At 40.3% G+C, this 27383-nt stretch overlaps 3 protein-coding genes across 6 annotated transcripts in view; 2 read left to right on the forward strand and 1 right to left on the reverse strand.

Annotated features, from left to right (window-relative positions):
- The first annotated feature begins 4279 nt into the window (after positions 1–4279).
- MOCS2 (molybdenum cofactor synthesis 2) lies at positions 4280–8946 on the forward strand. 3 transcript variants are annotated; one of them, XM_054032296.1, is made up of 4 exons: positions 4280–4366; positions 5021–5142; positions 6444–6590; positions 8859–8946. In XM_054032296.1, exons 1-3 carry the CDS (start codon positions 4355–4357, stop codon positions 6568–6570), a joined length of 261 nt encoding a protein of 86 aa, XP_053888271.1. In that variant the 5' UTR covers positions 4280–4354; the 3' UTR covers positions 6571–6590; positions 8859–8946. The 3 variants fall into 3 exon arrangements, with proteins under 3 accessions (XP_053888271.1, XP_053888274.1, XP_053888273.1); XM_054032299.1 differs by having other exon boundaries at positions 8841–8921; XM_054032298.1 differs by lacking the exon at positions 8859–8946 and adding an exon at positions 6685–6785.
- On the forward strand, positions 6529–14121 carry LOC128839364 (molybdopterin synthase catalytic subunit). 2 transcript variants are annotated; one of them, XM_054032294.1, is made up of 5 exons: positions 6529–6590; positions 8841–8986; positions 9926–10079; positions 11335–11458; positions 12159–14121. In XM_054032294.1, the coding sequence occupies exons 2-5, from the start codon at positions 8866–8868 to the stop codon at positions 12225–12227; spliced, it is 468 nt and encodes a 155-aa protein (XP_053888269.1). In that variant the 5' UTR covers positions 6529–6590; positions 8841–8865; the 3' UTR covers positions 12228–14121. The 2 variants fall into 2 exon arrangements, with proteins under 2 accessions (XP_053888269.1, XP_053888270.1); XM_054032295.1 differs by lacking the exon at positions 6529–6590 and adding an exon at positions 7596–7608.
- Positions 14122–16103: 1982 nt separating this feature from the next.
- The window catches only part of ITGA2 (integrin subunit alpha 2), a 105525-nt gene continuing 94245 nt past the window's right edge, over positions 16104–27383 (reverse strand). Inside the window, exons 29-30 of the mRNA XM_054032893.1 lie at positions 21563–21679; positions 16104–20345 (exon numbers count right to left, since the gene is read on the reverse strand). Of these exons, the coding sequence (XP_053888868.1) occupies positions 20256–20345; positions 21563–21679 (207 nt within the window). The 3' untranslated portion in view covers positions 16104–20255. The remainder of the gene's footprint in view (positions 20346–21562; positions 21680–27383) is intronic.

Here is a 27383-nt window from a genome sequence, read left to right on the forward strand (position 1 = left end):
TATCAATTCAAACTTTAAAAAAAGCAGAAAATTAGCAAAAATACTTTTTTAACACTATCATTCATTAAGCCATTTTCATTCCTCTATTTCAAACCAAAGTATAAATATCTAAACATATGAGCATGTATCTTAATGGACATACCATAAATGTGCATCAGACTTTGCACTGTAGAAGTAAAACAATATTACAGAATATGTCAAAAGGGGATAAACAAGCAACATAGCATCTGAATTATGTTAAAAATAATGGGAACTGGCATAACCAGGTCAAGGGGCAACCATGTAAAATAACAGAGCATACAGCACCAAGAATTGGCACCAAAGCTACTTAATGGAGCATGTAGATACTGTATGGGAATGGGGTTATGATCCCTCTAGGTCCTTCGCTCTTTATCGCCAATCTTCTCACTTCCACTATATATCGAAATAATTAGGGGAGTCAGATAGGTTGATAAAAGTTCCAGATATCCTCTAAATAAGATATAAACACTGGATAAAAAGAGTGATAGAGGTTAAAGATATCATAATGCCATAACTCCAGTTGTATATGCCACTTCCTTGTTGTTCCTTTAACAATGTATAGTAGGAAGATTTCAGTAAAATGTTTGAAGTTATAGCATAGAACTTTTTTATGCCCAGGCAAGACAGTGACTACAAGGCAAATTTTCAGAGTGTTGAATGGAAGGGTTAAGTGGTGTAATTTTCATTAACATTCACTTATTGGGTCTTCAGAAATTTCTAAACCTCTTGGAGTAGTTTGGGGTAAGTGTTTAGTTCAGTGGACAATGATTTATCAATACATCCCCTACCAAAGTGAAAATGATCCTATTGTGTGCAACAGCAACTTTCATGGGTGTTTCTCAGAAAATGTGTTTATGACTTTGATATTCATTCCTCACTGGCAGACAATTTAATCTTTTCCCTTTGTGGTTCATAGGTCTTACTAAGTACAAATATATACTTCTTCCTCATTCACAGAGTGCTTTGGGATCCTTGGATGGAAGCTGCTACCATAAGTGCATAGAACAGGGGTTCTCAAACCGGGGTCGGGACCCCTCAGGGGTTCACAAGGTTATTACATGAGGGGTTGTGAGCTATCAGCCTCCACCCCAAACCCTGCTTTTCCTCCAGCATTTATAATGGTGTTAAATATATAAAAAATGTATTTTTAATTTATAAGGGGGGGTCGCACTCAGAGGCTTACTATGTTAAAGGGGGTCACCGGTACAAAAGTTTGCGAACCACTGGCATAGTATTTGTTGTTGTTATACTATGTTGTAACAATCAGGCTAGGGTGAATGTGTACTACTGGGTTACCTGGATGAAATCAGAAATGGTCAAATGTGCATCTGTCACATTATTGATTTGAACTGGGACCATATAGAACATGGTTGCAACCAAGGTCCTGTAGTGGCACCAAATCTTGTATAAAGGGGGTCAAATGAGGTGTCTAAGATAAGGTTATGGTTTACTGGTTATGATTATGCTGTCTATATGTGTGTATCAATTTTGTAGTTGAAATTATGAATATTGGCTCTATACTGTCTGTATTTCAAACTTATGCTTGCTTCTGCGTGACATCCCAGACAAGTTGGTGTTAGCTCTGCCTAGCCTGCTTGATGGCCCATTAAGGACCATCAGCTATACAACTGACCCATTGAGAGAAGGCAGATATGCCTTGTAACTCAGCAAAGTATGCAGGAACTTGCCCATGTGACTCCAGACTCCATTTTGCTATAATTTTCCACAGTAAGAACAAAGAGGTGTTCTTACACCTGGAAAAGACTATAAAAGGCTGATGTCTCATCTCCATCTTGTCTTCAATCCTGCTTCTTACCTCTGGAGGGACTTTGCTACAAACAAAAAGAAGAACAGGAGTACTTGTGGCACCTTAGAGACTAACAAATTTATTAGAGCATAAGCTTTCGTGGACTACAGCCCACTTCTTCGGATGCATATAGAATGGAACATATATTGAGGAGATATACATACACACATACAGAGAGCATAAACAGGTGGGAGTTGTCTTACCAACTCTGAGAGGCCAATTAATTAAGAGAAAAAAAAAACTTTTGAAGTGATAATCAAGCTAGCCCAGTACAGACAGTTTGATAAGAAGTGTGAGCATACTTACAAGGGGAGATAGAATCAATGTTTGTAATGGCTCAGCCATTCCCAGTCCTTATTCAAACCGGAATTGATTGTGTCTAGTTTGCATATCAATTCTAGCTCAGCAGTCTCTCGTTGGAGTCTGTTTTTGAAGTTTTTCTGTTGTAAGATAGCCACACGCAGGTCTGTCACTGAATGACCAGACAGGTTAAAGTGTTCTCCCACTGGTTTTTGAGTATTTTGATTCCTGATGTCAGATTTGTGTCCATTAATTCTTTTGTGTAGAGACTGTCCGGTTTGGCCAATGTACATGGCAGAGGGGCATTGCTGGCACATGATGGCATATATCACATTGGTAGATGTGCAGGTGAACGAGCCCCTGATGGTATGGCTGATGTGATTAGGTCCTATGATGATGTCACTTGAATAGATATGTGGACAGAGTTGGCATCGGGGTTTGTTACAAGGATACAAACTGAAGCTTTGAACAAAGAACTGAATGACCCATCCCAGCTGTGGATGTACTCCAGAGATTTGATTTAAACCTGCAGTTTATTTCATCACTGCTACAAGCTTGAACCAAGAACTTTGCCATTACTGTATGTAATTGATTCCATTTAACCAATTCTGGCTCTCATCCGTATATTTTTCCTTTTATGAATAAACCTTTAGATTTTAGATTCTAAAGGATGGCAACAGCGTGATTTGTGGGTAAGATTTGATTTGTATATTGACCTGGGTCTGGGGCTTGATTCTTTGGGATCGAGAGAACCTTTTTTCTTTTACTGGGGTATTGGTTTTCATAACCATTTGTCCCCATAATGAGTGGCACTGGTGGTGATACTGGGAAACTGGAGTGTCTAAGGGAATTGCTTGTGTGACTTGTGGTTAGACCAAAGTCCTCTTTGGCTGGCTGGTTTGGTTTGCCTTAGTGGTGGAAAACCCCCAGCTTTGGGCTGTAACTGCCCTGTTTTAAGCAGTTAGTCCTGAATTGGCACTCTCAGTTGGGTCCCGCCAGAACCAGCATCATTACAGCATCATAAATCCATATCACTATCAGGTATCAGAAATTCTCCTCTTGTTCAAGTGATAGGGTCTTTGCATTTGGAGGAAGATTTGAAAACTATTCTGCTGCTGTGAAGATGCAGGTGAGCAGCACCGTGACAACTGTAGGCCTACCTGGCTAGAGGTTTATTACATCAAAGTTTCTCAAGTTGTGGTATATGGAACATTTGTTATTGGTCTTCGGAGCATTTACCTGTCATATAATACTGGATGCTCCTCCTTATTTCCAGCTGTTAATTGTACTGAGTCAGCTAACACTCCTTTAAATATTGTCCCACTGTTACTGTTCCATGTAACCAATTGCTGTAGTTATCAGAAAGGATGCTAGGTGATTATAAATAGGAAGGCAGGTGCCCCACAAGACAATCTCTGTATTAAAATATGACACACACTATGGATATTTTGAGACCATCTGGTGTTACCATTCCTTTTAATTGCATTGTATGTTTATAACATGAAACTGAGTGTCTGGATCCCTTGATTGCAAATTGGTTATTGATACACCGTCCAAAAAACAGTGCTGGACGTCACAGAACAAATTCAAAGCCAGGGTCGCTGCCCTGAGGACCTTTCAGCCTAATTAACTTGGAACGAATGTCCGGGAGAGCTTGTTTGTTACTGCTGAGATTGAACGGCACCTGCTGGCTCATTTCATGCTCAGACTAGAGCCGAGGACGCTCCCGCAGCGGCCTGTACTAGCTAAGGCCCCCCAGCTGTCAGTGCCAGGACACCTCTGGCCTTGGGGCATGTCGCATCTGAGCCGCCCCACCGCCAGAGACCCCGGCCTGCGACAGAGCTGGGGCCCTGGGGATCCACGGCCATCCACCGCTCCCCGGGGCCACTAGCGCTCTAGCCCCGTTATGACCAAGGCGGGGCTGAGCCGCTCAATGCGCCCCCGGTTTGGGATGAGCTCAGCGCTGGGGCTCCCGCTCCGTCCCCACTGCGGGGCTGCCTGGAGCCGCCTTTGCCTGCCCTCGGGCCGGACCCTTTGGTCTCCCCGGGCTGGCGTCTCGTTGCCCTGTAGCAGGGCGCGGGGCCCCGGCAGGCTGGAGCCCCAGCCCAGTGGGCGGGCCGGGAGGCAGGGCCAGCCGGCTGGCTCCGCGCAGCTGCTCGGGCCGGGCGCAGGCGCAGCAGCCTGTTCCCCTTCGGGAAGCGGGTTCCGACCCGCAACGCTCCGTCAATGAGCTGCGAGGTGCGTAGCCTGCAGCCGGGCCGGCGGGTGTTTACACGGCACCGGGACGGGACAGGGATAGCGGGCTGCTCCGGGGCAGGGCGGTCAGCCAGCAACGTGCCGCTCCGCCCGGCGGGGCTCGCTCCCTGCTCCCCTAGGGAGAGCCGGCAATAGCCGCTCTGCAGTGCCCCTGGCAGCCCCTTCGCTCAGGGCGTGCTGGTGATTGCTGGACTCGGCGCTCGGGCGGCTGCAGGGGGATCGGGTGACCACGGGACAGCTGGTAATCAGCCTCCCCCGACACTCCCCATTTATTCTGTTGCGGGAGTCACAAGAACACTGGCCACCTCCTTAAGGGCCCCCAATTTAGTGAGCAGTTGCAGCCGGGCCTGATTAGTCATGTACGGGCTTGGGGAGCCTGGGCTGCAGTCACTGTCATGAGCTGTCCTGCTTATCGTGCCTAAAACGAGATCAGGCATTAACGCGAAGAAGTGAAACGAAAGTGGAGAACCACGGACTCGCATGTGATTTTTAAAAAAAAAATCGTAACGCTTAATCCAGCATTCTTCCTTGGATGATGTTGATGGGTTTGGGGCCCATTTCCCGCGCTATAAATACCCATTGAGGAGACAGGAGATGAATGGTGTGTAATCTGAATAGCGATTTGTCTTTCAACAGGTTGTTGCGCTGTACTTTGCCAGGAGCGCTGACTTGGCAGGTGTTCGCTCTGAGATTATTTCTGTACCGCAACAATTAACCTCTCTACAGCTGTGGGAAGAAATTGTTAAAAGGCATCCAAGGTAGTTTTAGACTAGAGCATACCTCTGGTGCGCCTCAAGTTTGGGGTTTTGTAAACTGTTAACGGAGTTACAAATGTAATATAGTTGAATTAAATGTATGTCATTTTTTCAGTATAATAAAAGTAGCAAAATCTGTTCTACATTTTGCTACTTGGGATCTTATTTGTGAGCATGTAGTTCTACAAATATGTTCAAAAGAGTGAATATTTCACTGATTTTTGCATTAAACTGGCTGGCATTAGTAGCAGCAGCTAAGCTTGCAACTGAAAGGCTGTAATGAAATATTAGAGAGGGTCTTGCCTAAAATCAAACAAAATTGGGTTTTGCGGTAGCACTAGCAAGTACAGGTCTGTCGCATCTTACGCACATTTAACATGTGCGATTTCAGCTTTACGCAGTTGGCCAAAAAAAAAAAAAAAGGAAAAAGAACAACAATTTTAATACTGTACTTGTAGTGGGACGATTCTGCCCGCCATTCAACTCAATGTAATTTTGACTACACGCAGTTTTCGCTTTACGCACTAACCGTGAAACGGAACCCCCGCGTAAGATGAGACAGGCCTGTAATCAAACTGGAGTGTGTTTTACCATATAGCCTAATACTGGATTGATTACTAAAACCTATGGACTTTGATCATTTTGTGGCCTGTAGTTTGCAAGTTTTATTCTCCCTATGAAAAGCAAATCAAATGATGTTTTACAGTAGCAAATTGTGCAAAGCCCTTGAAGATGTTACATACCCCGACTTGGCTGGAAAATGAAATTGTTTCTTACCTTTCTGTCAGTAGTCACCACTGGCTTCTAACCAGATCACTAACACATTGACAGTCTTACTTGCCCAGTTGGCACATCTACTTGCATCTGGGCAATAGTATTTTCCCCCGTCTGTGCTATACGCTGTAAGCGCAAAGTATAATTCCTTTATTATGATTGATTTTACCTTTTCTAAATAAAGCATCACCACTCTTTTCTACTGGACACATGGTATCTTCCTATCCACTGTATATAATTTATTTTTTATTTTGCTTGAAATAACCAGCTCAATTCCTATCTTTAGAAATGTTATTGGTTTGGTTCACCACTCGCCCTTGCCCATGCCCATGAAAAGATAATCACCTAGTCCAAGGGCATACAGTTGTTTGTTGTGATTAAAAAAATAGTACAAATGCAGATGTGTAAGTCGTAATCTTACTACTTCAGCTTCCCTGAGCTATGCACCAGTCAATTCTTCACATTTAACTATGAGAATTCATGCAAACACTTTACTTAAATGTATTTATGCTACTGCTAATCCTTCTCAGACTTGCTGCCATTCAGGATCAAGTGGTTTTCGCTGTTCGCCAGGAATACGTGCTTCTTGGTGATCAGCTTCTGGTCCTGCAGTCAGGTGACGAGGTTGCCATTATCCCACCTATCAGCGGGGGCTAACTCCAGGCAAACACACTTAGGTATGTATAGCTTCTTTTTGTAAATGGCCTATGTGGGTTGATCGTGCATTGAAACATTGCTGGAATTCTTTTTTTAATTTTCCTCTCTGTTTAGGGTCTAGTGATTTGTGAATGACTTTCCCCTTCTGCTAGTACTCTCTGAGAAGGTGTAACACGCATCCCCTGCAGTAGACAGCCATGATGCTGATACTGAGGTGTAAGTTGGTGCAGGAATAAATGATTAACATATTTGCAACAGATTGGAAAAAGCTTTCAAAATACTTTGGGCTAGATTCACACAGGGGCTTGGTTGCCTAGACAAATCACTGGGATTCACAAAGCCTGAGTTAGGCACTCAGGCTTCCTGGGCAATGAGTGGCAGGAGCTAAGCACGTAAGAGTGGGATTCACAAAAGCCAGCACACTAGGTAAGGAGTGGCATAAACTAGCCAATAGGAGATGCCAAGGAAAAGGATGTGTCCTAAGCCCGACCCCTCTCAAGGAGTTGAGTGCCTCCTTCTGCTTTGGATTCTCAGCTGTGAACCCTCTTTCAGAGTTAGGTACCAAAGGTGATGGTGAAGGACCATCTCTCTCACAACTTTTGGCCCAGCAGTCGGGGTACATCCCTGGGATGTGGAAGACCCCGGGTTCAAGTTGCCCCTCTGCCTGAGAGGGAAGAAGGGATTTGAACAGGGATCTGCTACCTCTCAGACTATGGGAAGTTTTTGATATGGGTCTCCCTCAGTCTTTCGTGTTCGTATATCATTGGAGCGGGAGGACTGGATCCTGTGTCCACTATATCCTGGGTGAGTGCTCTAATCACCAGGCTGTAGAGTCATTCACATGCTCTTGTACTCTGTCTCTCTGGCCCACTGACTAACTCATTATTTATCCACAGTGGAACAGCTTTAATGGGAGAGACTAAGGGAGGCCCATGTCAGACTATCCCATAGCCTAGTAGCTACAGCACTCACTGGAGAGGTGACAGATTCCTCTTCAAATCCCTTTTTCCCTCAGGCGGTGGGACTCCTACATCCTAGGTGAGTACCCTAATCACTGGGCCACAAGTTAGGAGGGTGGTCCAGCCCCCCCCCACCCCCACTTTGTGTGGTGTTAGCCATGGTCTGAGCACTATGGGATTGGCCCCACAAGTGAGTTAGGAGGAGGAATGCCTATCTTCCATTGCTTTGTGCATCACACTGGGGCTTAGGTGCCTAGCTACCTAGAGTGAGACAATAGTGTGCATGCTCAGAAGCCGAAAAATAGGCTCCCTGGAAACTTTCAATGCAAAAACTTAGGTGCTAAGGAAGGTTGAGTGCCTGTGGAGTTTGATAGCAGCTAAGCAGGGGTTTTATGAAGACCACTGGTGCCTAAGTCCCTTTGATAATGTCCTTTAAGTTGTATTTTTTAAAGATATTTTTGTGCTTTTATAGTTGTTGGCTTTCAGTTGAGGTGCTAATCCTCACGGTTGGCTAATATCACAATAAAAAGAAACCTTTTTTCACTTTGACTTTTTAAAATTAAGATGCTAGGGAGATGATTTAAAGCAATTTTGAAATATAAAATTATCCTGTTTCTCTTTTGCTAAAAGAAGATCTCTCCTTTCAGATAGTCTCAGTGAATGAAATACTCACTGTCTCAAGAACTATAAATCGGGATAACTCCACTGATTTATGCTGGTGCAACTGAGAGCAGAATCTAGCTCACTGCTGTTAAACGAGCTCCTCCTCATGCTTCCCAGATTAAGTGACATCTCTTGTTCCCATAGAAAGTGGAGGTGTCCCTTTCTGGACTGGTTGCTGCTCTATCAATGAGCCCTGGCTGAAAGAATGCTTTTAAACTGCCCCTGGAGCAGTTTTTTTTATCATAATAAGGTTCCCTGCCTTCTTCTAACTCCAGACAGTTTATAATTTGACATTCTTACTATAGCCAGTCACACAGTAGGACATGCTAGCACAAGGGTCTCTGTTAGCTGATCCCACTGCAGACTAGGTCCTAGAATTGGTATATTAAAACAAACTGAGCCCCTGTACCTCCAGAAATTGCCAACAAGAAGTGCAATTAGTGTTCTCCCAGCAAAGGGGCTAAGAACTAATTCTGCATGGGGACTGACCTACTTTTTCATTTCTGCTGGTGAGCCCTACAGCTGAGGCATGTTAGTGGGTGCCATACATTTGCTGGATAAATTCAGGCCTCACGGCTGTTTAAAAAGCAGCTTCCAAATGGCCAATGTAACCAGAAAAGTAACTTATTAAATCTTTGAGTTCTGTAGCTTTCTGTTTCCTTCCAGAGAAGCCATGAATGAAAATAAAGATGAGTCCAAAGATTTCATCAAACTGAACTATGAAAAACTCTCTACAGATGAAGTGTCAGAGCTGGTGATTTCTCCATGCTGTGGGGCTGTGTCCCTGTTCATAGGTGAGTTTAATGCTCCTAAAATAAATCCCTGGATGTGTATATCCATCAGTAAGTAGAGCACAGGTCACCTCATAAGTTCAACCTCATGCTTCTGAGACTACTTAAAAAATAAGTCTCTGGGACAAACCAATAATATTTAGCAAATTATGTATTAATCATTTCGAGCAAGATCATGGCCAGCCCTCATGCAATAGGGAATGAGGTCCTAAGGAGCCTCCTTGCTGGTGTGGTCAGCCTAGAATTGCAGCCCCTATATTGGGGAGCACAGGGACTGCTAGTTTCTCCCCCGGAGCAACTTACACAAAAGGAGATGGGGAGTAGATAGAACTATGGTTCTGTCAACCCCATGTGCTGACCACCAGGGCTGTCCCTCCACCACCCTCCAGTGTAGGGCTGAGGTTAAATGTCACAGTATAGCCCATATGCAACTTACCTCTTCATAAAATAGTATCTGAAGAGATGAGACTTAATTTTAGCCTTGTGGTTAGTATATCACGACCTACATTTTCAGAACCCTTTGTGCTCAGAAGTGAGTACCATTGTGTGCCTAAATTCCATACAGTTATTCATGTCGTATGAGCAACTGCAGTGACAACAGGCACAACTTTCTAAACATATAGGGCCAGATCTGCGCTAGTGAAGATGTTGCCATCTTGGACATTGGTAACTCCAGCATGTAAAATCGGTGGGTTAAATTCTGTCCTTTTTATACGTTAAGAATTGCTAACGTACTTAAAAAACAATCACTTCCAGCTCATTGCAGTGAGCTGGTTGAACCTTTTCCAGAATAAGAAATATGTAGTTTGACATTCTTAGATCGTATGCTCTTTGGGGCAGGGAGTATATTTTTGTTCTAGCACAATGGAGTCCTGACCCAGGACTGGAGCTCCCAATAGAAATAAATAACTTACTTGTTTTTAGTAATTCATTTATTTTTAGGTACTACAAGGAATAACTTTGAAGGGAAAAAGGTGATTCACTTAGAATATGAAGCATACTCACCAATGGCAGAAGCTGAAATAAAGAAAATCTGTAGAGATGTCAGACAGAAATGGCCTTCAGTCAAACATATAGCAGTGCACCATAGACTTGGGTATGTATGACCAAGATGTATCTAACTAAATCTGAATTAAATGTCAGTATGCTTGTAATTGCATATGGTGTGGGCAGGAACCTGCATATTCTCTGCTGCGAAACCTGCCACTGAATCCACCCCTTGCTGCAAAATTGTGCTGCAGTGCCTGGTCATTTTAAAAAATCAGTTTCCATCTCTGAGTTACCAAAGAAACTTTCAAAACCTGAACCACGTACAAACCAGTGCGGTGATGGATGCCTGAGGCTGCACGTAGCCTGAACCACTGAAAATAAAACTAAGATTTAACTGAAGCTGCCATAGTGTTTCCAGTCTCTTGCCCTGGGGTACCACAGAATCCAAGCCCTTCACTACAGAAATTAAGTCAAGTTTACCAGAGTATACAAGGTCTAGAATTCAGTCCTACCCTGGAATATCTTTGAAATAGGCATTGCCAGTCATGCTGGCTAGGAGATCAAGGGTTTTTCCCATGACTTAATAATTACCCTTTTGTTGAGTTTAAAATGCAGATCCATTGGAAAGTAATGGCGCATGAATCTTACCAGGTCCATCCTGTACTGGGATCTCCAGGAATCAGTGAAATCAGTGGGTAGATGCAGGTTTTGGTGCTAGTGGAGCCTGATTCGGGATCAGGGTCTAATTTGAGCACATCACAAATGGCTGCCTCCCCACCTCTCAGCAAAGATAACCTAGCATTACTGAACAGTGGTAATGTGAGACTTCACTTCTTTTTACAAAATGTATTACACTAGATGAAAAATATCCTCAATTTGAAACTAAAAATCTTTACAAACTCAGTATGGATGCAGAACCGTGCTATTAGCGGGCCAAACTGCACTGCCAGGTTCACATGTGCAGCCTGTCAGTGATTATGCAGGTACACAGAGGCTAGAACTGGCCCTTACTGATTGATACTTGTTCACTGGTAAAACTCAGTCCCTTGCAATGGGTTTCACAATCATTTTTGCAAGTTAGCAAAGTTCTGCTCTATGCTGTATTGTCTAAAACAATTTTCCTATCTAATCCTATAAACCTGTTTTAAAAAGAAAAATTGAGGAAATACGTTTGTAAAAAGTGTAGGATTTGAACATCGGTTTTGTGTTTTTAGAGTATAAGCTGTTTGGGACAAGGATGCTCATTTACTTTGTGTTGTGTACGGTGCCTTGGGAGAATGGAGCCCAGCCATTGTTGAGGACTTTAGATGCTAATGCACTGTAAATGTTACGTCCAATGTCCTATTCCTGTCTTTCCCTAGTTTAGTTCCAGTAACAGAAGCAAGTGTGATTGTAGCAGTCTCCTCTCCACACCGAGTGGCATCTCTTGAGGCTGTGCAATACTGCATCAACACTTTGAAAGCAACTGTTCCAATTTGGAAAAAGGTGAATTTAAGTATTGCACTTTACAAAAAGTGCCAACCTTCATCTTCACCATGCTCTCGGTCTCTGGAGTCCGATAGTTGTATAAGCACTTAAAACCGTCAGCTGTCCACTTCTGTGATTTATATTGCAGAGGGATGTCAGGGACTGTGGCTATGGTCTGAGAAAGGATGATCAGTGCTTTGGGACAGGACTGGTTCTGGGTTCCAAATGTTCAGTTCTGAGGACTTGGCCCTTGATTGTCAGCTTCCAGTATTTTGGGTGTTAGTCATTTTTTTAGCATCTCTGATTTATGAACAAATTAAATATCCTCCTTTCTAAAATAAAGGCTCAGTAGTTTAATATAGAATAATGTAAAAGGCAAGTGCATTAAAACTTGATCATCATGAGCACTATGTTTGCTGCAGCTTATGCTTTCATTCATGAGCTCTGTGTAGGTGGACCCTGCACAGAGCCCTACTAATTTCAGTGGGGATCTGCATAGGCTTGGTGTGTCCCTCCATGGAAATTATTGCAGAATCAGGGCCTGACACTGTATGCATCTGAAGACAGTGTCTTCTTTTTCTGTGTGTCTGCCAAACACTATGCAAATTGTTTGTACTGTATAACTAATAGCAGATTAGCTGTTGAATTTTTGTGCACTGGTTGTATTTGTATGTAGCAGACTCCTGAAGCACTTCCCATTTTTTGTTTTTGTTTGCAGGAGATTTATGAGGAGGAATATTCTTGGAAAGAAAACAAGGAATGCTTTTGGGCAGATGTGGAAAAATAACTCCACCTCCAAAGTCACTCTACTGTGCATGCAGATCGGCCTTTAGTTGTAGATACTTTACAGCAGTGGTGGGTAACCTGCGGCCCATCAGGGTAATCTGCTGGCAGGCTGCGAGACAGTGTTTACATTGACCATCCGCAGGTGGGAAGCGGGAAACAGTGGCCAGCATGTCCCTGTAGCCCGTTCTGCTTCCCGCAGCTGCCATTGGCCGGGAACAGCGAACCACGGCCACTGGGAGCTGTGGGCAGCCATGCCTGCGGACGGTCAATGTAAACACAGTCTTGCAGCCTGCCAGCAGATTACTCTGATGGGCCGCAGGTTGCCCACCACTGCTCTACAGTAAATCTAACTAGTAACAGCATATGCATTATAACAAACACTTGAGTCTAAGACAGAATGAAATACAGACAGTAATTAGATTAAGTTCACAAATAACTTTCGTTTTTTGTAAAATCACCCAGTTGTGGTTTTTTAAATAGCTAGACAGTTTTTTAAAACCATTTCCCCAAAAATTCTTAATTGAAAGGAATCTAGTTTTATATACTATATGCTGCTTTAATACCTTTATTCTGGCACCTTGTGTGTTCACTGCCAGCACTGGAGAGCACAACATGACAATCAGGTTTGTGGTTTTTTTAATCTTAAAAATACCCTTTGTTAGTTTTATATGACTGCAAAGTCAACATACCGGCTTTTAGATAGTTTGACACTTTTAATTTGATTAAACGTTTTTGGTACAAGCAGAGAAAAAATATAAATTATCCCCAGAGTTACTAATGGTTACTTCCCAGTAAGCTTTGTTTCATAAAAATATTTTTACTGTGTAGTTGATAGTACAGGTCCATCACATTAAGGAAATTTAAAGCTCTTTATTTGAAGTGAGATCATAGACAACTAATTTGCATTAGCAATAAAACACAAACTTAACTGAACTTTAATAGATGTATAGAGGTGACTAGTTTTGAAGCAGCTTTTGCAGCTGTCTTATTCTATGTGTTTAAAAAAGCCAATAGTTGTTACAAATTAAAAGTGTTAAGTCTCTGACTTGAATTTACAAATGCAAGAATATTTAGAGTTAGGAATAAAATTTCTCATCTTCACTCATTGTTAAAAGGACATTGTCGTCTTGAAACAAAGTCAATTAAAAAAATTCAGTAGATTTAACAGGAGGAACTAATTAGTTAATGGGGCTACTCACATAAGTAAGGTTACTCACATATACAGATATTATCAATTTGCAGTGTAGTTTTGTATTGTAGAGGTCTCAACTGAGATCAGAGCCCCATTGTGCTCAGCCCTTAGAAACCTAGTGATAGCTTTTGCCCCAGAGAATTTATAATCTTAAATAGACAGAACAGAGAAGGTGTGGGAAGGGAAAGAAGCACAGGGGTGTAGTGACTTGCCCAAGATTACACAACAGGCCATTACACAACACTTGGGCCCTACTTGTTTCACTATTTCCTCAGTAGCATTGTCAACTGCACAAAGCAAAAACAGAAAAAGACAGTTCTCTCTCTAATCTTTCAGTCACAGTAATCTTTGGTGTTAGTTTCAACCAGAATAAGTTTTAAAACAAAATCAAAACCCAAAACTTAGAACACAAGTGTGATTAAACTGGGTTCTTGTACTGTTTTTGGTGTACTTCCTACTGATGGCAGGGGACATCCCTGGGAAGAAGAGAAGCCGCTCTTTGCATGTATGCATCTATTATGGGTGTCTGATGTGTCTTCTATGTCACTTTGGCTCTTATATTTAGGTAGGGGAGAGTAAGTTATAGACTGAATTTTCCTTGTTTGGAATGTGCGAGTGAAGAACTATGCTATTTGGATGTGGCTTTGCTGTATGGATTGTTCAGTGCTATCAGCTCCATGAATAAAGATAATTTCTACGGAGATCAATATTTGTTGGGTTTTTTTTAAAGTGCAATTATTATACCCAGTGTTTCAAATTCTTGGCAGTAGTGGCTCCACCTGAATCTGTTTCCAGGGAGAGGCCCCAATTCTGGGATCAAGCAAAAAATGGGTATTACTTACAAAGAGAGGTATAGGACTAACATGCCGTATCAGTGGTAGTCTATGAACCAGGCAGAACCAGTGTAGTGCTTATATGCTAGAATTAAAACAGAAAATGACATTGCAAAGTTATACCATATCTGGTTCAGAGGCATCTTATGGAATCTATGGATTTCACTGGTGCTTCTGTAACTTATCTGATGGAAGGAGAATAGAGTAATCACTCACATATCCCCATCATATAAGCAGAGAGAAGATTTCAGATCAAGGGGAATACTACTTCCCTCCCAGTAACCAGGCATAAGAAAGGGGAGGCATGTTGTGTTAAACTGCTAAGATCACACCATCAGTTTTTGTTTCTGTCCTTCAAGGCACAAGCATCACTTAATGTAAGCACTGGTTTAGAACAATAAGTCTTAATTTGGAAATGTGTAATTTGGGGTTCTTCAACTGGACTATAAAATAGAAATGGAAAAGTTCCAAGAAAGCTTATACACATGTATTTAAAGGTTATGGGAGTTACTGGAAGTTATAGTAGAGACAGGATGTTAAGATACTTGACACATTCAAACAACTTCTGAAGACCATTAAGAACTGATTGATCCTGCCTTTGCCTCTGTCCTATAATATGACAAAGGTACATCCAGCTAAACCATTACAACTAGCGGAAATACTGTTTTATGTAACAAATCAACAGCATTGGACATTAGGGTGATGTGCTATAAAGATGTGCTAGAAACCTGGGCAATTCATTGCTGCAGGAGATCAGCAAGAGAAATTCTGGGCCTGAACAATGTAAGTAGCTGCAACCATTAGTGCTCATTAAGATAATCAGATCTCCTGTTGCAATATGTAACAACCCCTTGTAGTCATCAAGAAAAAAAAAATCTTTAACCCAGGCATTGTACCTAACCTATACTTTTTTGTATGCCTGTGATAGTATGCTGGTGAGATGGCTTTTCTACAGGAAAGTGCAAGGGCACAGAGAACAACTTGTGGAACACGGGCAGTTGACCTGTGGAGGCAGGAAACTATCATAGCATGGAAGCAAAGAATGGATTTGATGGCAGAACCCCTTAGAGAAAATAATTCTCACTTCTTGACTTGCAGTATTTGAGAGTAACTTGTGCTGTGACTGGATGATCGCTTATAGCTTAATATTTGAGCAATTTTTTAATGTTGCTCTGGCCCTCATAGTATTTAATTGTTATGTTTTCAAAAGTGGTTTAGGTTGATTTTTAACCATCAATTGAATGCTGGGAGATCATTACAAAGTAATGGATGGTGCAGGAATGTGGATCAAAATCTATCCAGTAGATGTCAGTAGAGACAGCTGCAGGTGGTAGTGTTATAGGGGCATTCACCTTCCCTGAATTCAATATGTGTTGTGAAGTAGAATATAGATGCTCAGTTCTAGTTGGCTAAAGAGATACAGCCAACTTTAAATTATTTTAAAGAGTTAAAAGTACTACCTCTTTCCTGTTGCTATCCTACCAGTTTTTGTGGTGTTACGTACATATTTACCTACTTTTTGAATCTGCCCTCAATTTCTCTTGTTGTGTGAAAGCCCCCCACAGAGGATAGTAGTGAAACTGATGACATACAAATTGTTGTCAAATGCATATATTAAAAACCTGAAAAAATTGAGGCTTTATTCTAAACCCTTTTAATAATAGTAATCGTAGGGGGTTGCTTATGCCAATGGTAGATTTAAAAAATTACAGAAATGACTTTTAAATTTATTGATGTACTTTTTAAATATTTTGAACCCAGTTTTGTAAAGATTGTCAGCCTGATACTAGCAGGTAGGTGTGTGTGTGTGTGTGTGTGTGTATATAGAGCATCACATGCAATTTGACAGAAGTTTTGATTTGAATGTACACATCAAACAGTGCTGCCTTTTATTTTTGTTATTAAACAAACAAAAACAAACTCCAGTACATTAGGTGCTATGGCATTCTGTACTAAAGTGCAAAATATACATACAGTAGAGGGCAGAAATGTCACCCGAGAAGATTTTAAATCTTAACTGCATTTCTCAGTGAGAACATCATTTTATATTCATTATGTTTAAAAGGTAATAAAATGAGGAAATTGTTAGCCTGATAAAAAGTAAACAACATATGTAATAGTTAGTGATGTTTGATCTTACTTACCTTTATTTTCATACGTTGCTCTTTCAAGTGCAAAACTGGGCTGTAATACGAAGTAGATGAGTGGAGGGTCTGAGGATCACTCAAAACTCACTGCCAACTTGGAGGGGGAAGACAACAAACTGCTCCAAGATGGGAGGGCCAATGAGTTGTGAAGTTGTAATTTTAGAAGGGGGAGATCATGTGGGAACTAGCTACATTGATATCGCTGCACTGGTGCAATCCCCTAGTGTAGATGTGCTGCATCAGTGTGAACTGTGACTAACACCAGTGCAGCTGAGCTTAGCAGTGTTGCTGCACCAGTGGCTAAAACCTGTAAGGCCTGAGGAGGCACAGCCTCTTAGTATCCTCAACACCTGGCTGTCAGCACCTTGCAATAGCATAACCTTAGGATTCTGCTACTGTAGCAAAGACAAATGTTGCTGCATTTTATATAGTGGCTTTTAGTAAAGCTTTTCACTCTTCAAAGCCCTGCTTTTATTACTTATTCTGTATTCAGATTTGTAACAAAAAATTAGTATTTATCATTTGTACTATAGTAGTGCCTAGGGGCTCTAGGGCCTCATTATGCCCATCAATGCACAAGCACATAACAGATGGTCTCTGCCCCAAAGAGTTTACAATCTAGTTCTGAGTCCTCAATCTGATCATTTGTATTAAATCTCTATCTCACATTCCCCATTGGCAGTGTCCACTCTCCTATGAAACTAATTTTTGAGATTTACAAAGGACTTTACTCATATCGTCTAAACCTCAGCCAATCTAATTTGGATCTCGCACCAGTTTTACACTGTGTAACTCTTTTGATTTCACTGGAGTTACTCCTGACTTCTGCTGTTGCAAGCAAGATAAGAATCAAAGCTCAGCACCGCAAAATAACACGGAGATAAAACAACATCTTTACAAGGTTTTAAAAACGTAAACCCCCAAACCGTTATACACAGTACAAAATATACATCACATTTCCAGCATTATTTCTGAGGCTATGCCTACCCGAAAGTGCAATAAAATTACTCTTTGCAAAATGGAATTAACTATTTAAGTAATAAAAAATACACATACAAAAAAAAAAAAAAAACCAAACACAAAAGAAACAAACCCACCAAACTAGTAACATTAAATGGCTAAGTGACAGATGCAAAACCCTAATTATGCTCTGCTTTCCTTGTAGTTTGAGAACAGTACCTCTTCCAGATTAGGTAAAAAATCCTAACACCTGGGACAATGAAAAACCCAGTCACGGCAAGTGAATGTAATCACTCACCTAAAACCCTGGATGTAATACACTCCTCTGCACATTCAACTTGTGACTGACAATAAAAACTGGCTGCCTGCCTGGGTTCCATTACATGCACCACCAAAAGGCACAAGAAATGAAAGATTTTACCATCCACTGCATTGTTAAATTTCTCTCCTTGCTTTGAATGCACAAGATTAATTATGTATGAGGCTTTTGCAAGTACAGTATGGGTGCAAATTTTTTTTTCAAGTTGTTAAAAGAGAATTGAGGCAGGAGACCAATTTTTATCTTCAATCTTAGGTCGTATGTGCTAGTCGCTGCACCCAGGGTTTATAATTGCGAGTCAGAAGTTTGTTCTTTAAGGAATTGTTTAGAACACAACTTAATTTTTAAAAACTCAGTTTGGCCACAAACACAACTGGTGGCAACTGTATTTATCTGTCAGACAATCGAGTTTGGGATCCAGATTGTCTTTCAACATGTCACCATAAAAAATAGAATATGAAAATATAAAAAAACTTCTAGAATAAAAACAAACACCCGATAGACTGAAAATAATTCAGCTGTTATTCCAAATGACACCTCTGCCAGCCAGGGAAGTCGGTGGCTTGGCTGGCTACTGTTTACTGACTAAGAAGACTTTCGGTAAAAATTTTCAAAAGTGCATAAGTGATTTAGGAGCCTAAGTCCAATTTTTGAAAGTGACTTGGGCCCTTAGGAGGATAAGGGTAAAAAATTATAAAGGCTCTAAGTGATGTAGGAGCCTCAGTCACATTCATAGAAAAGAGTGGTACTTTTAAGAATCTTTGCCTAAAGTCTAACTGAATGTCAAGAGGACTTAGACTCTTAAGTCTCTTTTGAAAATGGGATTTAGGTCCCTTTGAAAATTTTACTCCCTTCAGATAATTGTCTTCTATCAGACACCACCTTATTTCTAATCCAAAATATGTAAAGAAAAGCATATCACAACAGATGATGTGCTTGTTGTGAGGTTAACTGCCAGTCACGAGAGCGAGGCAACCAAAAGTTCAATTATCTCAGCCCACAAGATTGGTGTGGGTTCTTTCTTTAACATGGAGATTCTTAGTTTTTCAAACCTAAAATTCAAAGATTTTGTTTTAAAGCAAAGGGTATATAACATAAGGTCACTTAAATAGAAAATTGTTATGTAAATTAAACAGCGTAACATAAGGCCACCTGAATAAGCGTTCCTTTTTAACTCTTAAAACTTTTCTTTCAAAAGTACTACAGTATTTTAAGTTGTACAAAATATAAGTTACTTATAAAAGTTCTGTAGCTATATAAGAACAAACAGCATGTGACAGTAGTCATGCTGCTTAATGCACCACTGAAAGGCACTCAATTAATACAACAATGAGAGTGGTACAAGCACCAATATAGAACAGATCTTCCACTGTTCTTTGTCACACTAGCTGCACATTACTTAGCTTTTCCTGTGCCCCTATAATACACCAGACACTTTCTTTCACTTCTGCCTTATTGTCAGCTACTGAACAAAGGCAAAATCTTGCATCTTCATACTCATGCCAATAGTGTGTGGTGTTACTGCCGTAAGGATTATGAATAAAGGTTTTCAGTTCAGCTTTGCTCTTTGGGTTACAGAAAAATGACATGTAAATTTAAAGGTATAGTAAGTGATTTTTAATAATAATAAATATAGGCCTGTTATTTCTCCCTTGTTAGATGGTGAACAGCACAAGACAAGGGTTCAGAGAAGTAAAATTTAAATCGGTTGGAGTAGTGTTGAGAATTTGAAAACTGCCACAGTAGCACCTGGTAATGACAGCAAGTCACAGTGAGTTTTCAAATTCAGATCTTCTGCCTTTAAAAGAGACAAAACATGCAAGGCAGCACTAATGCAGGAGCATGTCTCATTTAGAAGTACTTTACAATTGACACACACTGTAAAAAAGTAATTGTTGTCACCTTAGTGAAAGGAATATGGTGATGTACTTGGTATGGTGAACCCATCCAGACAGCCTATATTAGGGCATAGTCTGGAGTCTTCATTCCCAAATCAGGACGCATTGCCCATTTTATAATATATACAACCTGTAACGTTATGGATTAGTTAAGACTCAGATTTGATGGGAAATGTGGGTCAGTTCTCCAAGACAATCAAAATGTAGCTAATAAACCGCAAACTGAGCTTTTCTTTTCCATGTCCTGAATCAATATTCATCATGCAATGATTTCATCTAGATAATTTAGTTAGTAGAAAAAATCATTTTTACCAAGAGCCTATTAACTTGGACTGATATTGTTCCAAAATCTGAAAAAAGGTTGTTCTATTTTGCTCTTTGTGGAACAGAAGTAGGATTTCTGCCACAAGGTGCATACTCCAGACCTGCCTGGTTCAAGGGCTAATTTGTTTGCAAGGAAAAAATATACAAGAAAATATACTATAAATCATTTGTGGAAAAAAAAAAACTGACCTGCAGTTACTCTTACAATACAGAAGAATCTGTAAAATATTTTCATTCATTAAAAACCAAGTTTAACAGTTATTGAACTTTAAGGCACTCCAGCTGAAGATCTGATTGGACCACAGCCATTGTTTGTGGCTCAGAGGATTAGTTCTGTATTCCCAGCACTGTTGTCTTCAATCTTTGTCCTTTGTGAGTTCTGTAATTTCGTCAATATCTTCTACATCCTTGGTCATTTTTTCATATTTTCTCTTGAAGAAGCCAAGCTGTAAGAAGTTTTGAAAATAGTTTGTCAGCCATGTATACTGTCTATTTTGTGCTGCCTGGTAATGAAAGGTACTAGGATTAGAAGATCTACACATGCCATTTATTTAGTCATTTGAGACTACATTTCTCAGCTGATAGAAACATTTTCATCAGAATTTTTTTTGATGAAAAACTAATTTGAGAAAAAACAGAAGTTAGCTAAAATTTTCAGGTTGTAAATGTTTTTTTTGGCAACCTTCCTCCTCCTCCTCCTCAAAAAAATGTTTTTATGAAAGAATTTCTCCCCTCCCACCTTCTTCAATATTTTTTCGTGGTAAAAAACTACCATTTCCCTACCAACTCTAATTAGCAAGCTGTTAATTTAAACCTGATTCTTGACTCACACAGTAGTTTCTTTAAAAAAAAAAAAAAGAAGAAGAAGAAAATTCTTAAAAGCAGGAGGCATGTCTTCATCCGCCTTCCCCGAGCATTCAGGTTCAAGGTATAGCCCCAAACACACACACACACACAAAAAAAGCAAGCTGCTGCTTGGTGCAATCAAGTGCCAAAGCAGCAGAGCTGTGCAGCCAAGTGTCTTTATGATGAAGCATAGAATCCAGAAGAGCTCCCCAAGGAGCAGTTGCTTTGGTGCGCCACAGAGCCCTTCAAACACCAATGCTTTGGCGCAGAGACAATCTGTTGCCTTTCCCAAAACCAGACACCCTGGATAGCTCTTCTCCTTAGTCCCTCCTCTCCCTCCTCCCACAAGCCTCTTCCTTTCTCCTTCTCCCACTCACCCCGCCTGCCTCTTGCATATCTTTGTTCATTTTCCCATCTTTCCCCAAAGTCCACCCCCCATCCCTCCTGCTGCCCAGCCTGCCCCCTTGGAACACTGGAGGTATGTGCAGAGCACAGCTTGTGAGTCATGGAGGTAGGCTGACCCCTATCAGAAAACAGAGGTGCCATGGTTATACAGGAAATCAGTGCTTACCTGTTCCTTGTCTATTAAATGTATTATAATAATTTTCCATATTTCCCAGGGCTGCTGTAAGGATCCCTTGTAATATACTTTGAGATTCTCACATGGAAGGTGCAATACTAATAAAAATATTTTTCTCCCCAAGTTGCAGATAAATGATTGTTCGGCATGATTACACAGTAATTCCTAAGATTTCCCGCCTGAATACACCAGGGCTCTTTCGTTGGTTTACTTTTACAGATATAAATATCTACTCACCTTCCATAAAACAGCAACCAATGCTAACAGCAATAGTAGTCCTGCTAGTATACTTCCTATCACAACTCCGATTGGCACCTCCGCTTTCTCCTCAGGCTTCATTATTGTCACTGGGATCTGAAAGCATGAAGGGATATTAAAGAAGGTACTAACAGTGATTCCCCCAAGTGACAGTGACCCCCTCATAATTTGTCCCCCACACTTTAAAATCCAACAGTTTTACCAAGTACAAAAATCTCTTGGGTCTTCCGTTAAAAATTGTAAGCTACTGTCTGTAGAAACCAGTGATTATATCTATCCTGTGAAAGATACTTTATTACTATGTAAAACTTACAAACAAGTTAATTGACTTTGTTCTTGAAATAATTGATACAATGTAAACAAACACTATAAGCCACTAAGTGACTTTCACTTCATTCAATGGCTCCTAGGACAGACCCTCACCCTCTGTGATTAAAGGGCTGGGAGTCTCAAATGAATTAGCACACACCCTGAAAGTGATGGAGACAGTAAATTAAAATATGGTTAAGATATGGAATGTATGCTGATGAATGCTTGATATAATTGAATGGTTAGGGAGGTACCAGCCTAGAAAGGGAGTATCCATCGGCCGAAGAATGTGTCAAGTGGATGACCAGACAACCCCCGGAGGGTAAACTGGGATCCACCCCATCACCTGGAAGGATGAGAAACACAAACTTTGGACAGTTTGGAGCCACCAGGAATGTCTCCACGAATGTGCCATCTGCTGATTGAGTCAGCAACAGCAGGATGAAACAGCTCCCATAGACTAACATAGGAATTAATTCCTATAAGAATGGACTCTCAAGACTGATGACTTTGAGTCTCTGGTTCTGCTGCCAACCTTCAGGAGCATCAGGTGCATCTGACACAGACTCGGCTCCATCCTCATGACCAAGATACCTGGCAGTAACTTGGCATGAGCAACTTCTATGCTGGTAACTATAACACCTATACAGAACTTGAACGAATGATTGTGTGAATGAATCTATATATATGTGTGTGTGTGTGTATAAGGAATAAGTAGTGATAGGAATAAGTAGTCAAACAATGTTGTTTACTTTTATCTTTTGCTTTACCATTATATTTACAATAATGTGGCATCTTTGCCTTATCCCTCTTAATAAGATCTTGCTGGTTTTTATTCTATTGGTATAACAAGCGGACAGTTTTATTTGTTGTGTATCAACATGAACAATATTAAAGAATCAGAGGGGTAGCCGTGTTAGTCTGAATCTGTAAAAAGCAACAGAGGGTCCTGTGGTACCTTTGAGACTAACAGAAGTACTGGGAGCATAAGCTTTCGTGGGTAAGAACCTCACTTCTTCAGATGCAAGACATTAAAGAAGTTTTTCTAATCCCCATCTTTTATTTAGCTGGAACAGCTGTACAGATTCCCTGGCAAAAGGCTGCACCAGAATTATTGTCTGATTTGCTGGGGTTAATAGCTATTTCCTATTTTTATTAATAGATATTGGCATTGTGATGGTGCGTAGGCACCCCAGTTACAGATGACGGTGCCATCATTTTAGGTGACATACAAACACATAACAAGATGGTCTCTGCAGAGCTCACACAACAAAGAGGAAGAGTAATCTCATCTTCATCACCTCCTTCTCCTTCCTTTAATGAGAATCCTTCTGCAGTGAATCCATGCACTGCAGACAGAGACCACTGCTAGATAAATCACATATACCCACAAACAAAGACTTGGGGCTGGGACTAGAACTGGGATGGTCTGGTCCTCCATCTTCACAAAACAAAGGCCTCTGCTACTTCAGCTAAAAGAGAACTAGTCCAAACTGACAGTAGTAGCCAGTAGTACACAAGAAGGCAACATTATTCGCTCATACACACGAAAGTTCATACATTATCCTCTCATCCCAGCAGGCGGATGGCTTCCTGCTCTTTGCTTGCAGGTCCTAACACCCTACTTGAAACTACTCTGAGATCTGTATTAGTTGTTCAATGCCCTTAATGTTAGCCAGGTTTCCACTACCAGTTTTTAGCCTGAAGTAGCAGCAAGAGGCGGGTCAAGTTGGAAGGACAGAAAAGGTGGAATTGTGCTGGGATCTGCTCTTCCCTTGAGTTCCTAGACACTGCCATGCTTCTCACCAGTCAGAAGATCTCCTACTATTTGAATACAGAGCCCCCAAAATATCTTGAAATTAACTCATTTCCAGGTGACAGCTACCATGGAACTAGTTAGTTGTACATGGGTTAAGTCTGATTATAAACTTGGATGGATATTTACAATTGCTCTTCTAGACCTCTTTGTCTAAGGTTTATAAACTTCACTTCTGATTAATACTACTTGCAAGTTTCAGGAACTTTAAACATTTTGGAGGCACATTTTAAATTTTCATATGGGAGTAGTTAATGTTTATAAAGAGTTATAATGGGAACAGGTTTTGCTTGCTGTGAAACCTGATAAACCACAGCAATGTATTTTTTCAGGGTTGCTTGCTCTCAGCTTTGTCTGATGGAATTTAGTCTCAAGCTTTCTGGGAAAGCCACACTGACACGTCAATGATTTACTATTGGAATGCTGTTTTTGTGTTAGGTGTGGCTATGTGTATCCATTTCACTGCAACAATCTTCAGTTATAAAATGCATGAACAGCCACAATAATGATTTTAGCAGGTAAACTTTCTATACTTTGTTCTCAACTGGCAGTGCTTTCTAACTGGAAAAAATCTGAAGATTTCTTATACCAAGTACATCTAAAAAGCTTCTCCACCCAATTACTCAGGGACAACATTCAATTCATTTGTGCTGAAAACAAGCTTCTCTAATTTGCAATAGAGGAAAAGCTGCTTTTATGTGACGGTTGACTGGAACTGTTACGGATATTAAAATAATGCTGAAGCTGCCTCCTTTTAAAAGGCAGCTCTACACTTTGAAAAGTCACTACATTCAAATGGCACTCTCTTAGGGCCAAACCATGGCCCAGCTTGTAGGGTGGTACAAGGGAGTAAGGGTGCATAAGACGCCTTAAATATCTCAACAAAATATCTCATCAAAAAAATAAAAAAATGTAAGTTATTTGGTAAGGGATTCTCAGCCAGGCGTGCTACCATCTGACGTGGAAAGGGGAAAATTTGAGAAGTGAGAGAAAGAGATGGAGAAAACCTGAATTTACATACAGACCTCTGGTGGCAGGGAGACTTGAGGGTCCAGTTGATTTGGAGGAAACGTCCTTTGAAATAAAAATATTGCAAACTAACATCTCCCCCCCGCCTCCCAACCACTACAATATGGGCAAAATCACACCTGCAATATGAACCATTCAAATCAGTGACAAAACTTGCACTGATTTCAGTGGGACCAGGATTTCACCCTAAGAGAACTATAAATGATATTTTTTTCAAGTGATCTAGAATCACTAAAAAGTGGAGGACACACATACACTCTTCCAATATTCATTCTGCACACCATGTATATTTTTCTAACTCTCTATTGAACACATGCTGCTGTAACCGAACCTCTCACAACTCAATTATGGATCAAAGACTTATAATGCTGGACACATAGAAGATTACTGTAGATTAGGGCTGTCAAGCAATTAAAGAAATTAATCACAATTAATCGTGTGATTAAAAAAATTAATCGATTAATCACACTGTTAAACAATAATAGAATACCATTTATTTAAATATTTTTGGATGTTTTCTACATTTTCAAATATATTGATTTCAATTACAACACAGAATACAAAGTGTACAGTGTTTATATTTATTTTTTATTACAAGTACTTGCACTGTAAAAAAAAAAAGAAATAGTATTTTTCAATTCACCTAATACAAGTACTGTAGTGCAATCTCTTTATCATGAAAGTTGAACTTACAAATGTAGAATTATGTACAAAAATAACTGCATTCAAAAATAAAACAATATAAAGCTTTAGACTGCAAGTCCACTCAGTCCTACTTCTTGTTCAGCCAATCGCTCAGACAAACAAGTTTGTTTACATTTGCAGGAGATAATGCTGCCCACTTCCTATTTACATTGTCACCTGAAAATGAGGACAGGCGTTCTCATGGCATTGTTGTAGCCGGCATCGCAAGATATTTATGTGCCAGATGCGCTAAAGATTCATATGTCCCTTCATGCTTCAACTGCCATTCCAGGGGATGTGTGTCCATGCTGATAATGGGTTCTGCTCGATAACAATCCAAAGCAGTGCAGACTGACACATGTTCATTTTCATCATCTGTGTCAGATGCCACCAGCAAAAGGTTGATTTTCTTTTTTGGTACTTCGGGTTCTGTAGTTTCCTCATCGCAGTGTTGCTCTTTTAAGACTGTTGAAAGCATGCTCCACACCTTGTACCTCTCAGATTTTGGAAGGCACTTCAGATTCTTAAACCTTGGGTCGAGTGCTGTAGCTATCTTTCGAAATCTCACATTGGTACCTTCTTTGCATTTTGTCAAATCTGCAGTGAAAGTGTTCTTAAAATGAACAACATGCTGGGTCATCATCCGAGACTGCTATAACATGAAATATATGGCAGAATGTGGGTAAAACAGAGCACAGGACATATAATTCTCCCCCAAGGAGTTCAGTCACAAATTGAATTAATGCATTTTTTTTAAACGAGCGTCATCAGCATGGAAGCATGTCCTCTGGAATGGTGGCCGAAGCATGAAGGGACATACAAATATTTAGCATATCTGGCACGTAAATACCTTGCAATGCCAGATACAAAAGTGCTATGCAAATGCCTATTCTCACTTTCTGGTGACACTGTAAATAAGAAGAGGGCAGCATTATTTCCTGTAAATGTAAACAAACTTGTTTGTCTTAGTGACTGGCTGAACAAGAAGTAGGACTGAGTGGACTTGTAGGCTCTGAAGTTTTAAATTGTTTTGTTTTTGAGTGCAGTAATGTAAGAACAAAAAAAAAATCTACATTTGTAAGTTGCACTTTCACCACACAGAGATTGCACTACAGTACTTGTATGAGGTGAATTGAAAAATACTATTTATTGTGTTTATCTTTTACAGTGCAAATGTTTGTAATCAATAATAATATATACTTTGATTTCATTTACAACACAGAATACAATATATATGAAAATGTAGAAAAACATCCAAAATATTTAATACATTTTAATTGGTATTCTATTGTTTAACAGTGCGATTAAAATTGCATTTAATCGTGATTAATTATTTTTAATCGCGATTAATTTTTTTGAGTTAATTGCGTGAGTTAACTGCAATTAATCAACAGCCCTACTGTATATACATACGAAACTTACATTCATGTAGGATTAATTTCTTAATCACACATAACATTTTCTACAATCAGTTTCATGATCTTGTTTTGCTGGTATAATTTATGTATAAGAATTAAATTAGGGTAACAACAAAGAGAAAGAGATTTGAGATATACATGTCATATGATCTAGGACACTCCAAGTATCATGCTAGTCCAAACACTGGCATCTACTCTTTTGGGGATAGGGTGAAATTCTTCAAACCCACAAATATACTTTCTCTTCTTTTCAGCAGTTCTCCAGGAACTGAATATATGCCTGAGTACAAATGGACCCATTTAGAATCTCTTTACAAAGTGCAACGTTTCATGGGAAAAATGACAACAAAAGTAGTACTGTGCTTTGGCCTTATTTCCACTTGGAGATAGGTCAATCAATAACTGCCCTAGTACATATTTAATTGGATTTTCCATTAGCTGCAACTGGGTGCTGATGCACATTATTATCACTAAGCTGACTCCTTTATTAGCTTGTTTCTTGAGTTGCATTCTAATCCCCAAAGGTCTTGAAATAGATCTATTT

The sequence above is a fragment of the Malaclemys terrapin genome, chromosome 6 (assembly GCF_027887155.1).
Source record: "Malaclemys terrapin pileata isolate rMalTer1 chromosome 6, rMalTer1.hap1, whole genome shotgun sequence".
Taxonomy (NCBI): Eukaryota; Metazoa; Chordata; order Testudines; family Emydidae; genus Malaclemys; species Malaclemys terrapin.

What these genes read in the sequence shown, in the direction of transcription:
- LOC128839364 (XM_054032294.1), top strand. Translation starts at nt 8,866, where the DNA reads ATGAATGAAAATAAAGATGAGTCCAAAGATTTCATCAAACTGAACTAT. An exon ending in GCAGTGCACCATAGACTTGG is followed by an intron (nt 10,080 to 11,334) that starts GTATGTATGACC and finishes GTCTTTCCCTAG; the next exon opens with TTTAGTTCCAGTAACAGAAG. An exon ending in CTGTTCCAATTTGGAAAAAG is followed by an intron (nt 11,459 to 12,158) that starts GTGAATTTAAGT and finishes TTTTGTTTGCAG; the next exon opens with GAGATTTATGAGGAGGAATA.
- MOCS2 (XM_054032296.1), top strand. An exon ending in ATTGTTAAAAGGCATCCAAG is followed by an intron (nt 5,143 to 6,443) that starts GTAGTTTTAGAC and finishes AATCCTTCTCAG; the next exon opens with ACTTGCTGCCATTCAGGATC.